This window comes from Apium graveolens, chromosome 8, assembly GCF_009905375.1.
Source record: "Apium graveolens cultivar Ventura chromosome 8, ASM990537v1, whole genome shotgun sequence".
Taxonomy (NCBI): Eukaryota; Viridiplantae; Streptophyta; class Magnoliopsida; order Apiales; family Apiaceae; genus Apium; species Apium graveolens.
The window spans coordinates 230,353,879-230,367,545 of record NC_133654.1 but is presented as its reverse complement, the minus strand read 5'-3'; the positions used below and the strand labels follow the sequence as shown (position 1 = coordinate 230,367,545).

At 37.0% G+C, this 13,667-nt stretch overlaps 1 protein-coding gene across 1 annotated transcript; it reads left to right on the top strand.

The window, feature by feature from the left end:
* Positions 1-10,080: 10,080 nt before the first annotated feature.
* LOC141680422 (uncharacterized) lies at positions 10,081-11,244 on the top strand. The gene has a single exon (XM_074486652.1). It carries the CDS (start codon positions 10,081-10,083, stop codon positions 11,242-11,244), a length of 1,164 nt encoding a protein of 387 aa, XP_074342753.1.
* The last annotated feature ends 2,423 nt before the right edge of the window (positions 11,245-13,667 follow it).

Sequence of the window (13,667 nt, the reverse complement as noted above, 5' to 3'; positions counted from 1 at the left end):
AGAATTGTATATATATAAAAAATATACTGCCACAAAATATCTGGCTTGGAACCTACCTCTGAACTATAGAGGGTTGTCATAGAAGAACAAAACATATATGCATTTATATCAACATCAAGTATTATAGCATCGCATTTCACGTGCCTAAATATTTTCGCTATCCCGTCCATCATTCTATGGACCCGTGCCCTTCCTCGGGCTTATACACAATTACCTTTGAAACTCCCTCGACATCGAAAATCGAATCTGGGATCTCATTCTATACATCATCGCTACTAGAATTCTATGCTTGCACTGCAACCATCCTCGTATAATAATACGACTCTCTATTGATAAGAAAGAATAATTATTCACTAGGTAGATACTCTACTTAATTAGTCTATCAATGATAACTTATACACTACCACGACCCGATTAGTGGTACTCAATCTCAACACCCATTCCAATACAACTCTCACGGTTGTAATCAGCTCATTGCTCGCAGAATCATTGCTGCCTTACTATGGTCCACCACTGACCCACTGTAGTCATTTATTTTCCCTGAAGTCTTAATAGCTAACCATACAGAGTCCATACATCTCGTATCAAATCCTTCTAAGGAGGTAACATAATCACCATTCCTGATTCATGAAGAACACTCCTGATCCTGACATACATACATGACATGAAGCAGATAAAAGTGCAGAAGAGTTTCAATCAAAGCAACGATAGCAGGTTAATACCATTCTTAATCATACGCCCTAAATAGAAGAATTAACTCAAGGGTTCATCTAGTCCTTTTTGAAACATGGTCCTGGCTTATCTCAAGATAGGACCTTCTAAGATAGATAGCCCGTTCATGGCGATTACACGAATTAAACCTTTACCAACTACTATTACGGCTGGGTATTGCACAGTTATCAGAAGAAATGACAATCTTCCTAACCATAATTCAACCTTCACATTTTTTTTTTTTAACCATCATCACTATATTCTTTTGGCACACGCGCCTATAATTATCCTCTTACCTTTAAAGTGTTGGCCACCTCTTTGGCCTTCCCTGATAGTAATAGTTCCTTATAATCAATGTCTTTTAACCACCTTCAACTAAATTTTCTACCTTATTTCAATCACAGCTTATGTGAAGATGTTTTCCTTAACATCTGATAAAAAAAAATCACCATTTTTTTTCCATAAGTTGTTGCCTCAGTCTTTAGAGGTTAATCACTGTCATGACTGACTCTCAATCATAATTAGAACATCTTTTATCTTAAGTCCTAATTGCTCTGAACAATTTCGACCCTTACTGGTTCGATCCATACTTTCTCGTGGTTTAACACGTGCCCCACTTGGCAACATTATAATTACGTCATATTTCCTTTATCAACATTTCTATTCTTGAGAATTTTGAATATTACCTTTCTCCTTGTAAAACCTCTAAGGTTATCCTTCAATCGTTCCTCCTGTATTCCCTAGATACATGACATATCACAATACCATTTACTAATACTAGAACCATTGTTTATATTCTTCTGAAAATTTCTCCACTGATTCTTAAAGGTTGTTGTCACTTTAACCCTTTCCCAATCATACTGTCAAAACTCATACTGTCCCTATTAAGGGTAACATGCCAACCTTTATGCAGTCCCCTAGGATTCATTTTAAGTTACCAATGTTCTATCCTTAATTCCACCTTTAAAAGGTACCTGCGTCCTTCCATGGATAAATCAAGTCATATATCCTTGATAGATTATCTTATTCATCATTCCCACCTCGATAGTCTATACCTAACTTCATAATAGCATCCTTATTCAAATTGAGGTCAATCCATATGGCCTCCAAAAGATAACAATGGTCATCCGCTTTTCTTTCCTGATTTGGTAATGATAACATGGATGTTCTGGAAGATATTGGTCATGTTCAACGTGAACCTCTTTTTAATAATTCCTTATTTACTTTTGTTGTTTATCTCAACAGTCATCTCAATATTGGGATATCTCTCATACCTGGCGTCTCCCTTCCTGGGTATCAAGCCACCGGTCTTACACTTCACATTCTTGAAGGTCACTTCCTTCATCCAATTTTCCTAATTTCTTACTTTCTTGTCTCCTCAGTCTATCCGTGTCTCAATATTTATCCTTCGAACTATCTCAAGGTTTCCTCGAATCCTCCCAACTTAAAGGGGGTACAATATATGTATCTCTTATGCCTTCAACCATCAATTTTAACTCATGGTGAATCATCATCATCCTGACGATTACATACTTTTCTATTTCTATTGCTATGAGTCTTTAGGGTTTCCTCATACCCAACTCCCTTATCATTCCTCAAGCTCTATTGCCTTTATATTCCTTTCCACTTCAGTTTCTTTTTATTTTCCTTTCTCTTATCATTATTTCACAAACCAATCACAATATAAGCATTGATTTCAAACATCCCGTCATTCTGGATTCGTGTCCTTAGAACGAATCTTGACAGCTTTTACAACTTAGATTCATAATTTATCATACTTGTCTGCCTTTGTTCTGGCTCTAAAGCTTTTACACTATCTCCTTATCTTTGGGAATTACTTTCCCGAAAACAATTGACTGGACTTAAATCAGTTTATTATAATCTCTTGCTCCGTGCCTTCCTTGGTCTTTCACCAGCGGGTGGTCTCTCTCTTAGGAGGGTAAGTGATAAAACAGTCTTTTGTGATTCGTCGATCATTTAGAATCTCAAATGATTCCTATATTTCCTTTAGCCAGGCTCTTGCCTCGACTGGGTCAGCTTGTTCCTTGGAACTCTGAGAGCTTGGCGACTTAGAGGTCCTGAAAGAATTTCACACCACATTGTTTCCTCAAGGTGGTGGTTGGGAATAAAATATAAGTTCTGTTTAGACAGGTTCATGAATTTCCATATAGGAGTACCGTCTCGGGTCTCCTTTCCTTACTCGACTTTCTGTTTCCTTAGTATGAAATGTTTCAACCTTCTCCCATAATCGGGGTTATCTTATACATTAAAAACCATGTTTTCCACTCTATTATGTTATGGGTTCTTTCTTTCTTGATGGAAACCTCCCTGACTATCACACTCTGGGTTTGCCCTAAATCCTATTCCTCAACTATGGCTCTCATCTAAGTTCTCATCCTTAAGCTCTTGAACTTTCGGAACCCAAATTCTATAGGAATACCTCATTATTCCCTTATTATCTTTCTCGATATTAATCTTTTATCTAATTGTTGGCTCCCTGCCTTCATTCATAACTTTTTTTCTGGCACAATATGATCTTTTCCAATAATTCGGGCTGTATTGCAATCTCAAACAGCTTTTCGGTACCGGCTCCGGTTACCTTCACTACTATTTCCATTTTCTCAAAATCTCTTATAAACTCTCCAAAAGACATTATCATCTTGAGTCTCTCCTTTTTACTAAGGGCATCAGCCACCATATTGGCTTTCCCCGAATGATAAAGAATCTCCCAATTATAATTCTTGATTAGCTCTAACCGCCTCCTCTGGCGTATGTTGAGCTCTTTCTACGTAAGAATGTACTAGAGCTCCTATGGTTTGTGAATCTCACACTTCTCTCCATACAAGTAGTGCCTCAAATCTTTAGGGCAAAACTATTGCCACGAGCCCAAGCTCATGGGTGGGGATATCAAATTTTAAATTCCCTTAATTGTCTTGACGCAGACGCGATTATCTTGCTGTGCTATATAAGAAGCACCCTAATTCCTTATGCGAAGCATCACTTACAAATCACAAAATCTCATTTTCCATCCGGCAACGCCAACATAGGGACCGTCACCAATCTTTGCTTCAGTTCTTAAAAGCTGTTCTCGCATTTCTCTGCCTATTCGAACTTCTCAGTCTTATGAGTAAGCCGCGTTAAAGGGGCTACTATCTTTACAAACTTGAACGAACCTCTGGTAGTGACCGACCAATCCTACCTCTGGTAGTCGACCTAACCATGGTCATCAATTCATCAGTGGTCCTTTATTCATTCTTGTCAGGATCCTCCACGGGATTCTTCTCAGCAACAATCCCTTCTAGGACAACATCCTCAACCGCTATATCCTCAATATGAACATCATCCGGTCCCGCGTTAGGACACTCTATCGGATCCGCACCCCGATCTCCAATTAGTAATAAAACATCATCGCGCTGTTGCTCCTCAACCTCAGGGTTCGGAGTCCCGCTACCATATACGATAACGAACTACGCTCCTATCACGATATTTATAAGGGTTCCCATAAGGGTTTTAACTGTCAGTGCTACGTTAGGTAGCCCGACTATGAACTTGGCAAGAGTTCTTATTATCTTAGTGAACTTATTATCTTAACGTCACATCATCTCTGAGGTTTATAACGCTTGGCTCTGATACCATTTCTGTAACACCCCCAGATCCGGGGTCGGGGATCCGGGTTGTCACGAGATCCATTTCCCTTAATAACACCCAATCTTAATACACAATCAACTACTCTGTACTGTGACCCCACAATAAACACACACCACACGTTATAGTCTCAGAGATGAACATCCACAAATAATCACAAGTCGTTTTATTCCACAACTATAAGTCAATACACCTTAAAAGGGTTCTGAATAAATTTACATTTCCTTGCCATTATTACAATTCATAAGTATACATAATCTGGTACATCAAAAGTTGAAGCCTAGTCTATTGGTAGTTCCCTACCTCAGCTACAGTGACTTCAATGCCTATAGGAAGCTGCGGAACGCTTCCTATCCGCTCGCGAATTGGGAGCTTGGTCCTGTTCATCTTATCTATCTGATGTTGTGTGATGAAAGAAGAAAGCAAGGGTGAGCAGCAAGCCCACCAAAATAATATGTATAATGATTAACAATATATGAGTCTACTCGTAATACTCATGAAAGTCTTGGTCAAAAGAAATGAACCAAGTTTGATATCTTAATGCGATGAAGTCGCAAAATATTCAGTATATATACATATATACTTTTCAAAATATTGGAAGTCCTCTTCCATGCATAATATACACAAAGTCACAGTGTATAACTGTATATAAAAAAATATCGTTGCAAGGTGATCTCATATATCTAACCTTGTCTCAACGTTTTTCTGAAAATCTTTGTGATTCATAAGACAATTATTAATTAGATATAAGTTTAAAAGATGAAGTTACCAAATACTTCACTACACTTATATCATTCCCAAATACTACTTGAACTACCACCGTTCAAGTTATAATCAATTTCAAAAGTTCATCCCACTGATGAGGCCACAAGTTAAGACTTGAATAGATTCAATCTTTGAAATATTATTGAATGAAAAAGTTATGAGATACTTTATTTAGTCCTGATATATATATATATCCACACATATATATATATATCCCGAAAACATTTCCTGGAACCTCTGTTATGTGAAGTATGAACAGAGTTCGAAACATCCAATGAATTTTGGAAAGGAAAAGAATTTTGGCATAAACCCGATATCTCGCTGATCAGGCAAAGATACCAATAAGTAACCTTTTCTACTAGCAGATGGACGAATTCCCCACTGGTCATCACCCTGGTCATAATTAAGACCTATGCTGGACTGCCACTCAGCCACTTATGCATTTGATGGACTCCCACTGAGCCACTTACACAATAATAGACCGTACCTCGGCCTGTCGCTTATGCCGACTCAATGAGAGGGGCTTACTTCCCGAACGTTGGGCAAGTAATCAATTCATTTACCAAATCTGCAACCTTGTTGCGAATATAAAATACACCACAGAGCCGGATTCCCCAGGTTTTGAGCGAGTATTTAAATCCCCTTTAAAAAGGAAGATCTTAAATATAAAAATGAGTTTTGGGATCCGCTCTGACTTTTAAAAATCATTTTGAAGACTCGAAAACACTTTAAAGAGTGTTTGGAGTAAGGCTGATTTAATGAAGTAAATCAGTCGCCAGAATTTTTAGAAGTGACTGAATATTATTATTTAATATAATATTCCCATAGAGAATAATCTTTATAAAAATAATTGAAGTAGAAGTATTAAAACTTATACTTGAAACGAGTATTAAATAACCAAAGATATACTTATATGAAAGTATTATCTTTATTTGAATAATCGAAAATAAGTTTGATTATTTACACCTTATTCTTTAATAAAATAAAGAATATACCTCAGCAAATAATCGGAGTCATAGATCCTCAAATGAATATTCAAATAATATTCATTAAATAATATAAACTGAGTCATAAGCCTTCGAATGAATATTCAAATAATATTCAGATAAATAAATAAAAGAGTCATAAGCCCTCGAATGAATATTCAAAATAATATTCAGATAAATAAATAAAAGGAGTCATACGCCTTCGAATAATATTCGAAATAATATTCAATAATAAAATAAAGTTAAAGTTATCGAATAAACCTTATTCGATTAATAGTTTTAAAAACTATATCCATATATATATATAAATAAATATATATATATATAATATACTCGGGAACATCGACTCCCGGTTTAGAAATATGTTCACCTTTTATCCCCTATACTAAGGGTATACGCAACTACTTGCTTATTTCTAGCATAGGTATTATGCAACTATAAGCATTGAAATCAACAGATAGATAACCAGATTACAAAACAGACATGCATATATACCATATTAGCATGCTCCAATATATCGCAAAATTTGCTAATAACAATCATGCAATATCACAAGATAATGCATATACATATATTTACATCACAGCAACAGTATAACGGGTAGAAAACTTGCCTGAGCGACTGGGGGTTACGAATGGCTCGGGACGAGTCTGGTAACCTATAAGCAACAAGTAAGTTGGAATTAAACCAAAGTCACTTGTAAATCTATACTTTAACTAACTTAGACTCTAACGCTCATTTTGCGCTCACTGATTCGCTTAAGTCACTCGGGTACCCTCGGCTCCACCATTTTTAATAATTTAACCTTTACGAGTTTTAAAGCGATTCCTTCGCGAGTGACTTACCAACTGCCTAAAACACTTACCATAAATGTTTCATGCATTAATTAACCCTTTTTGGTCTTTAACCTATGTTTCAAAGTAAGGCGAGGGGAAAAGTTTCGTTCGCGAAACGCCGTTACTTGAAACGGTCGTTTCTCCTAAACCGTGCATCGGAATCGAACGAACTACATATCAAAACGAAGCTCGTAACATGAGCTATCTAAACATGGCAGTGGTCACAATCTAGCAGGGGGTTCTCGGGTCCTAATGCTATGCACAAAAACAGTCCAAAGAAAATCGGACGTTACGACGGCTATGTTTACGTGATTTCCAAATTTTAACCCATTCACAAACAACCCAAATCAACCTCAAATCCAACATACAACCATCCTCCATCCTTATCACATCATAACAACCTCAACCAATTCAATTTAACCATTCATACTTATGCTTAAACTTTACTTTAATCATTCTTAAGTTTCTTTAAATCAAAACCACAAAATTACCATTTCAATTCACTACCATTCCAAATCTCAAACTCTAATCATAACAACAACTACAATAACATCCTACTCATCAAAATCACCTTATAATATATATGAACCTAGGGTTTGAAAATGGTATACCTTCCTTGAAGTGGTGGGTTGAGCTAGGAAGCCTTAAGAAGCTTGGAGAAGCCTTAGGAAAGCTTGGATCTTCAAGAAAAACAAGAAAAAGTTCAAGTTAAAAACTTGAAAACACTATTCATTGTCTTTCATTGATTAAATGGAGAAGCTAGAGAAAGAATTAATGGCTTAAACTCATGATATAGCCATAACTAAGCATAAAGATGGTTAGGGAATTTTCTTACCAATTAAGGATGCTTGGATCTTGATTTTGGAAATTTTTTTCTTTGAAAAAGGCAAAAAGCCGAGAGCTAATATGAAGAACAATGCCTTGGCTGATTTTTTTGATTTTTGATGAAATGATTTGCTAGTTGGTTGGCTTGGTTTTGTTTTTGATTTAGCAAATTACCACCTTGCCCTTGAATTTGTGTGGTCCTTAATCAACCACACCTCCCTTCTTCCATGTCATGCTTATGTCACCCTTATGATGTCATCCTCCCTTCCTTGTCTCCTTTCTATTGGTTGGATGACATCACTCCCATTAAACCCTTTGATTAGCTTCCTAATCGTTTGCCTAATGACCGCTGATCTGTTGTACGGTTCGCTTAACTTTTGTTCTCGTTTATCGTTTGAAGGATCATACCCGGGATCTTATTACTTAGGTTCCCTTAACCTTTCTCAATATATTGTATTCCTTTTATGATCCTCTCTTATAATCCTTTAATTTAAATCCTTTTTATCCTGTTACCTTATACTCAATTCTCTCCGTATCTTGTGGATTTCCGGGAAAAACCAAAGTGTTCGGAATCGGATTCTGACGATCTTTACATACACTTATATACTTCATAGAGTACTAATAATATCCCATAAGATCAATAACAGAACCCCTACATAGTGTGGCATGAAAAGTTTTCTCATTCAGCAAAAACACTATTCATAAGGGTTTCAAAATTTTCCAAAAAAATTGGGGTTATTACAATAAACATATAATAGTCAATGTAAACACATGACAAGAAACACATTTCTTCACACTATGTTTGCAACAGATTATGAAATTCATATCAGAAAATTAGATAGTTAACCGAGGGGAATTTTGAAAAATTTAATTGGAAATGAACCTGTTATGCAAACCTAAATTGTATTGAGCTGAAAGAACTCTTAAAATCTTAAAAGAGACAATGGTATGTGATGTCATATAATTTAGGCGCTACCTTTCCCTACAGTCAAGTTTTCCTGGGATGGCTACAACCTAATTATAAATATCAAGATGAAGTAACTGATATCATATAATTTAGGCCCTAGATTTCCTACGTCAAGTTTTCCTAGGATGGCTATAACCTAATTATAAATATTAAGATGAAGTAGCAATCCACCGTAGAACACCTTGCCATTCTTTGATAAACTCTATGACATAGGAACCCCTTCGGCCTATGTTAGTGTTTGCAGCTTCACCTCCCCGTAGCCCCTATACTCTCTCCATACTGTAGCCTTATTCTAGTTTCTACAGTCTAAGGCCAACTCCAAGAGTGGCCTAAATGTCCAAATTTGAATCGATTTTGGTACAAATTCATCTAACAGTGGCCTAAATCTCGGTCCAAATTTGGACCGAGATTAAAATAATAGTTTTTAATATATTTCTTTTAGTTTATTACATAAAGTTTTGATTTCGGATATTTATAAATGTAATTAACCGATATTAGAATATTATTATTATTTATTTAAATAATAATTTAAATTAAAAAATATTTAAACGCAATTAAATAAATATCATTGCATTTCTTGAATTCAAATTACAAATACATTCAAACATTAAAATAAAGATTACAACACATACAACTTAATTTGAAACACAACATAAATGAAAATGCGATGAGACCTTATTAACGGGTTTATTATAAAAATTATAACTAAATATGTTTACTATTTTTCATATATATTTGAAACTTAATTAGAATTTTATTATTCATTTATTAACAATTTTAAAATAAAACAAGTAATTAATAATAATAATAATAAAATATAAAGATAATATCTTATATCATACAAAAATAATATATTTATTATTATAAGACCTTAAAATAATTAAATAAACATTTTGAGATTTAAACCAAAATTTAGATTAAACAGTTGGAGTTGGAGAGGGGTTCGGTCCAAATTCGGTTCAAATTTGGACCAAACTCTTGGAGTTAGAGCACCCTAATTTTAAAAATATAGATAATATGTAAAAAAAACAGTACTCCTCCAAGGGAGTACTCCTCCAAGGGAAGGGAGACACCTGTTAGGTAAAATTTTAGATGACGAGAAAAAGGGCACGCTATATTTGTTCAATGAATGACTGTCATCTATATTTGGGCCACATCATTTCCCTCTACAATATTTCTCCAGTACACCTTCCTGCTACAACATCTGGGCTTCATCAAATATATATAATATTGTTTGTTCTGTTGTGAAAGATTGAAGTCTTGCATATTTGCAAGTTTTGTCTTGTTCTTGTAACAAGTTTTGTTTTGTTTGAATACAGTCGGTAAGCTTTGCTGTTTATCAATTATGGCGTCATCACAAGGTAATTTGGAGGAGATGTATGCTAGGTTATCTATAACAGAGGAGGAGGAGGGGGGGATGTTTGTGGGGGAGGGGGAGATTGTTCAGAATAAACAAACGTTTGTTTTGGTTGGAAGATTTTTAAGTGATAAGAATATCAATTTCCAGGCGATGCGGAATGTATTGGCGGCATTGTGGAGACCTAAGGAAGGGGTGGAAATTCATGATCTGGGAGGGCATAGGTATTCATTTGTCTTTTATCACGAGTTGGATATTCAGAAAGTAATTGATGGTGGACCTTGGACATTCGAGCAGAGCCCATTGTTGTTTCATAAATTAGGAGACAATGAGGACCCTCATCTGGTGCAGTTAAATAGTATGGATATATGGGTCCAGATATATGATATTCCGATGGGCATGATATCTGAAAGAATTATTCAGGGTATCGGTAACTATGTGGGTAAATGGGTTAAAACAGAACCGATGATGAATGGGGCCTGGAAACCGTACGTGAGAGTTCGAGTTACAATGGATATTACCAAACCTCTGAAGCGTAGAATGAAGCTAACACGGGAGGGAGGTCGCTCGAACTGGATAAATTTTAAATACGAAAGACTGAGCATGTTCTGTTTTGTATGTGGAGTACTGGGACATTCTGAAAGAGAATGTGGAGTGGTGTATGCAAATTCTGGGAAGGTAATTGAAAAAGCTTATGGAGTGTGGTTACGTGCACCAAGTAAAAATGTTAAGAATTACAATATGGGGGCCAAATGGTTGAGGAATAGTCAGGTTGGAGATCAACAATGGAGTTCTGGTAATCAGAGTGGAGGAGGAGACCCAACCTCCGGTGGGCCGGAGGTAGAAGCGCAATTCATGGAGACAGACGGGGTTGTTACCGAGGTTCCAGGAAGAGAAAGTATTCTGACAGTTAAACAGCGTAATCAAGGGGATCCGGTTAGTCAACAAATTGATGGATCTTCGGGATTGAGTGGTAAGGGCGGGACTAATTTTCAAAATGAGATTGTGGTGATTTACCCGAAAAGAAGGAGAGTAGTAAATGAGAAGGATACTGAGAATAACGAAAATAATGTGGAGTTGTTAGATACGTTTGTTGGGCCAAAAAACGATTTAGAGGCGGGTTCTGGTCTCCAGGCCCGCCTAGAGCAATGAGTGTCTTAGCTTGGAATTGTCGTGGGCTGGGTAAACCACGAACAATTCGTTTCATAAAGGAAATTACCCAACAAAAAAAACCTAATATTATTTTCTTATCAGAGACTTTAGCTACGGATAATAAAATAAAAAGTTTGTGTAGACAAATAAATTTTACTGAGTATTGCTGTGTTGATGTTCAAGGTCACAGTGGGGGATTGGCTCTATTATGGAGGTTTGAAGGTGGATGTAAAGTGCTGGAGCGGAATAGACATTTTATAGACTTCGAAGTTGAAAATGCTCAAGTAGGGAGATGGCGCTACACAGGTTTCTATGGATGTCCTGAGCGTGAAAGAAGACGAGAATCTTGGGGTTTACTAAGATATTTGGCAGATAAATCGAATCTCCCTTGGTGTATACTTGGAGATTTCAATGACATGATGTATGTGGATGAGAAGATAGGGGGAAGGGAGCATCCGCGTAGTCTTCTAGAGGGATTTAAGTCCACAGTTCATGAATGTGGCCTTCGTGATTTAGGTTTTGTTGGATCTAAGTTCACTTGGGAGAAGTCTAGAGGGTGTTATAACTGGATTCAGGAGCGGCTGGACAGGTGTTTGGCCAATCAGAATTGGCAACAATTATTTCCTACAGCGGAGGTTCAAGTAATAGAAGTGGCCACATCGGATCATCTTCCGTTATACTTGCATTTAAATAAATGTGTGTATGTGCCAAAACAGAAGAGGTTTCGCTTTGAAAATGTGTGGTTAAAAGAGCATGAATGCAGGAATGTGGTTCGTAATGGGTGGGAGATGGGTACTGATTTAGATATTATGGGTAAAATTCGTCTGTGTGGAATCAAGTTGCAGGAATGGGGGGGTGGAGTAAGTAACGAGTATAAGATTAAATTGCAGAGCTGTAGAATGTTGTTACGGAAGCTGAGGTCAAGGAGAGATGTTCAGGGAATTCATAGGTATAATGCGACTAGATGGGAGTACTTAAAGTTGTTAGACCAGCAAGAAATATACTGGAAACAAAGGTCGAAGCAATTCTGGTTGCAGGAAGGAGATAAAAATACCCGTTTCTTTCATAATTACGCATCAAACAGAAGGAAGAATAATAGAGTGGACAGGCTTAAAGACGCTAGTGGGGATTGGAAAGAAACACCAGATGAAATCCGCAAAGTTATTGAGGAGTATTTCGGCCAGTTGTTTACAGCCTCAAATTTGGAAGGTAAGTTATCAGAATGGGAGTCCGTAAAGCAAGTATCGGAGGTGGATAATGAAAATCTGATTGCAGAAGTAACGCGGGAGGAGGTTAAACATGCGGTATTTAGTATGCATCCAGATAAATCCTCAGGGCCCGACGGGCTGAATCCTGCTTTTTTCCAAAATTTCTGGAATATTGTGGAAGGAGATGTCGTTAAATTCTGTCGTAACTTTGTGAACACAGGGGTACTACCGGAGGGAATTAATATTTCATTGGTGTGCTTGATTCCTAAGGTTAAGGATCCTAAATCAATGGGGGATCTTCGACCAATATCTTTGTGTAATGTGCTCATTAGAATCCTATCAAAGGTTATGACGAATAGGTTGAAGACCTGCTTGGAGACTATTATTTCTGATAAACAAAGCGCATTCATTGAAGGTCGCTCATTGACGGATAATGCGTTAATAGCTTTCGAAGTTAACCATTATATGAGGCGACGTACGCAAGGTAGCAGGGGGCTTGCAGGCTTGAAATTAGATGTTTCTAAAGCTTATGATCGATTGGAATGGGCGTTCATCAGAAGTATGATGGAGAGGTTTGGGTTTCATCAGACTTGGATTAATCGAATTATGGCGTTTATTTCCTCAGTTGCATATTGTTTTCTGCATAATGGAGAGCAGTTTGGGTATGTCGTTCCGAGTCGTGGAGTAAGGCAAGGAGATCCAATATCTCCTTACATATATATTATGTGTGTAGAGGGTTTGAGTTCAATCATAAGGAGGAACGAAGAAGCTGGGTTACTTCATGGATGTCGTATTGCCACAGGAGCACCAGTGATATCACACTTATTGTTTGCAGACGATTTTTATTTGTTTTTCAAAGCGAATAAGGTGGAGGCAAATGTTATGAAGCGTATTCTAGATAGATATGCTGACATATCAGGGCAGATCATTAATTATAACAAGTCTGCAGTTACGTTCTCACCAAATACAAGGAGGGAGGATCGTACTGAGGTGTGTTTGCAACTTGGAGTGCAGGAGCAGGACAAACCTGGAAAGTACTTGGGTATGCCAATGTTCATAGGCAGAAAGAAAAGCTCAGTTTTTGCTTTTCTAGTAGACCGGGTAGAGAGTAAGTTACAGACATGGAATGCGCAGAACATATCAAAGGCTGGTAAGGTTACGCTCATCAAGACTGCTGCTCAGTCCATTCCTAACTTCTGGATGAATCTATTGTTG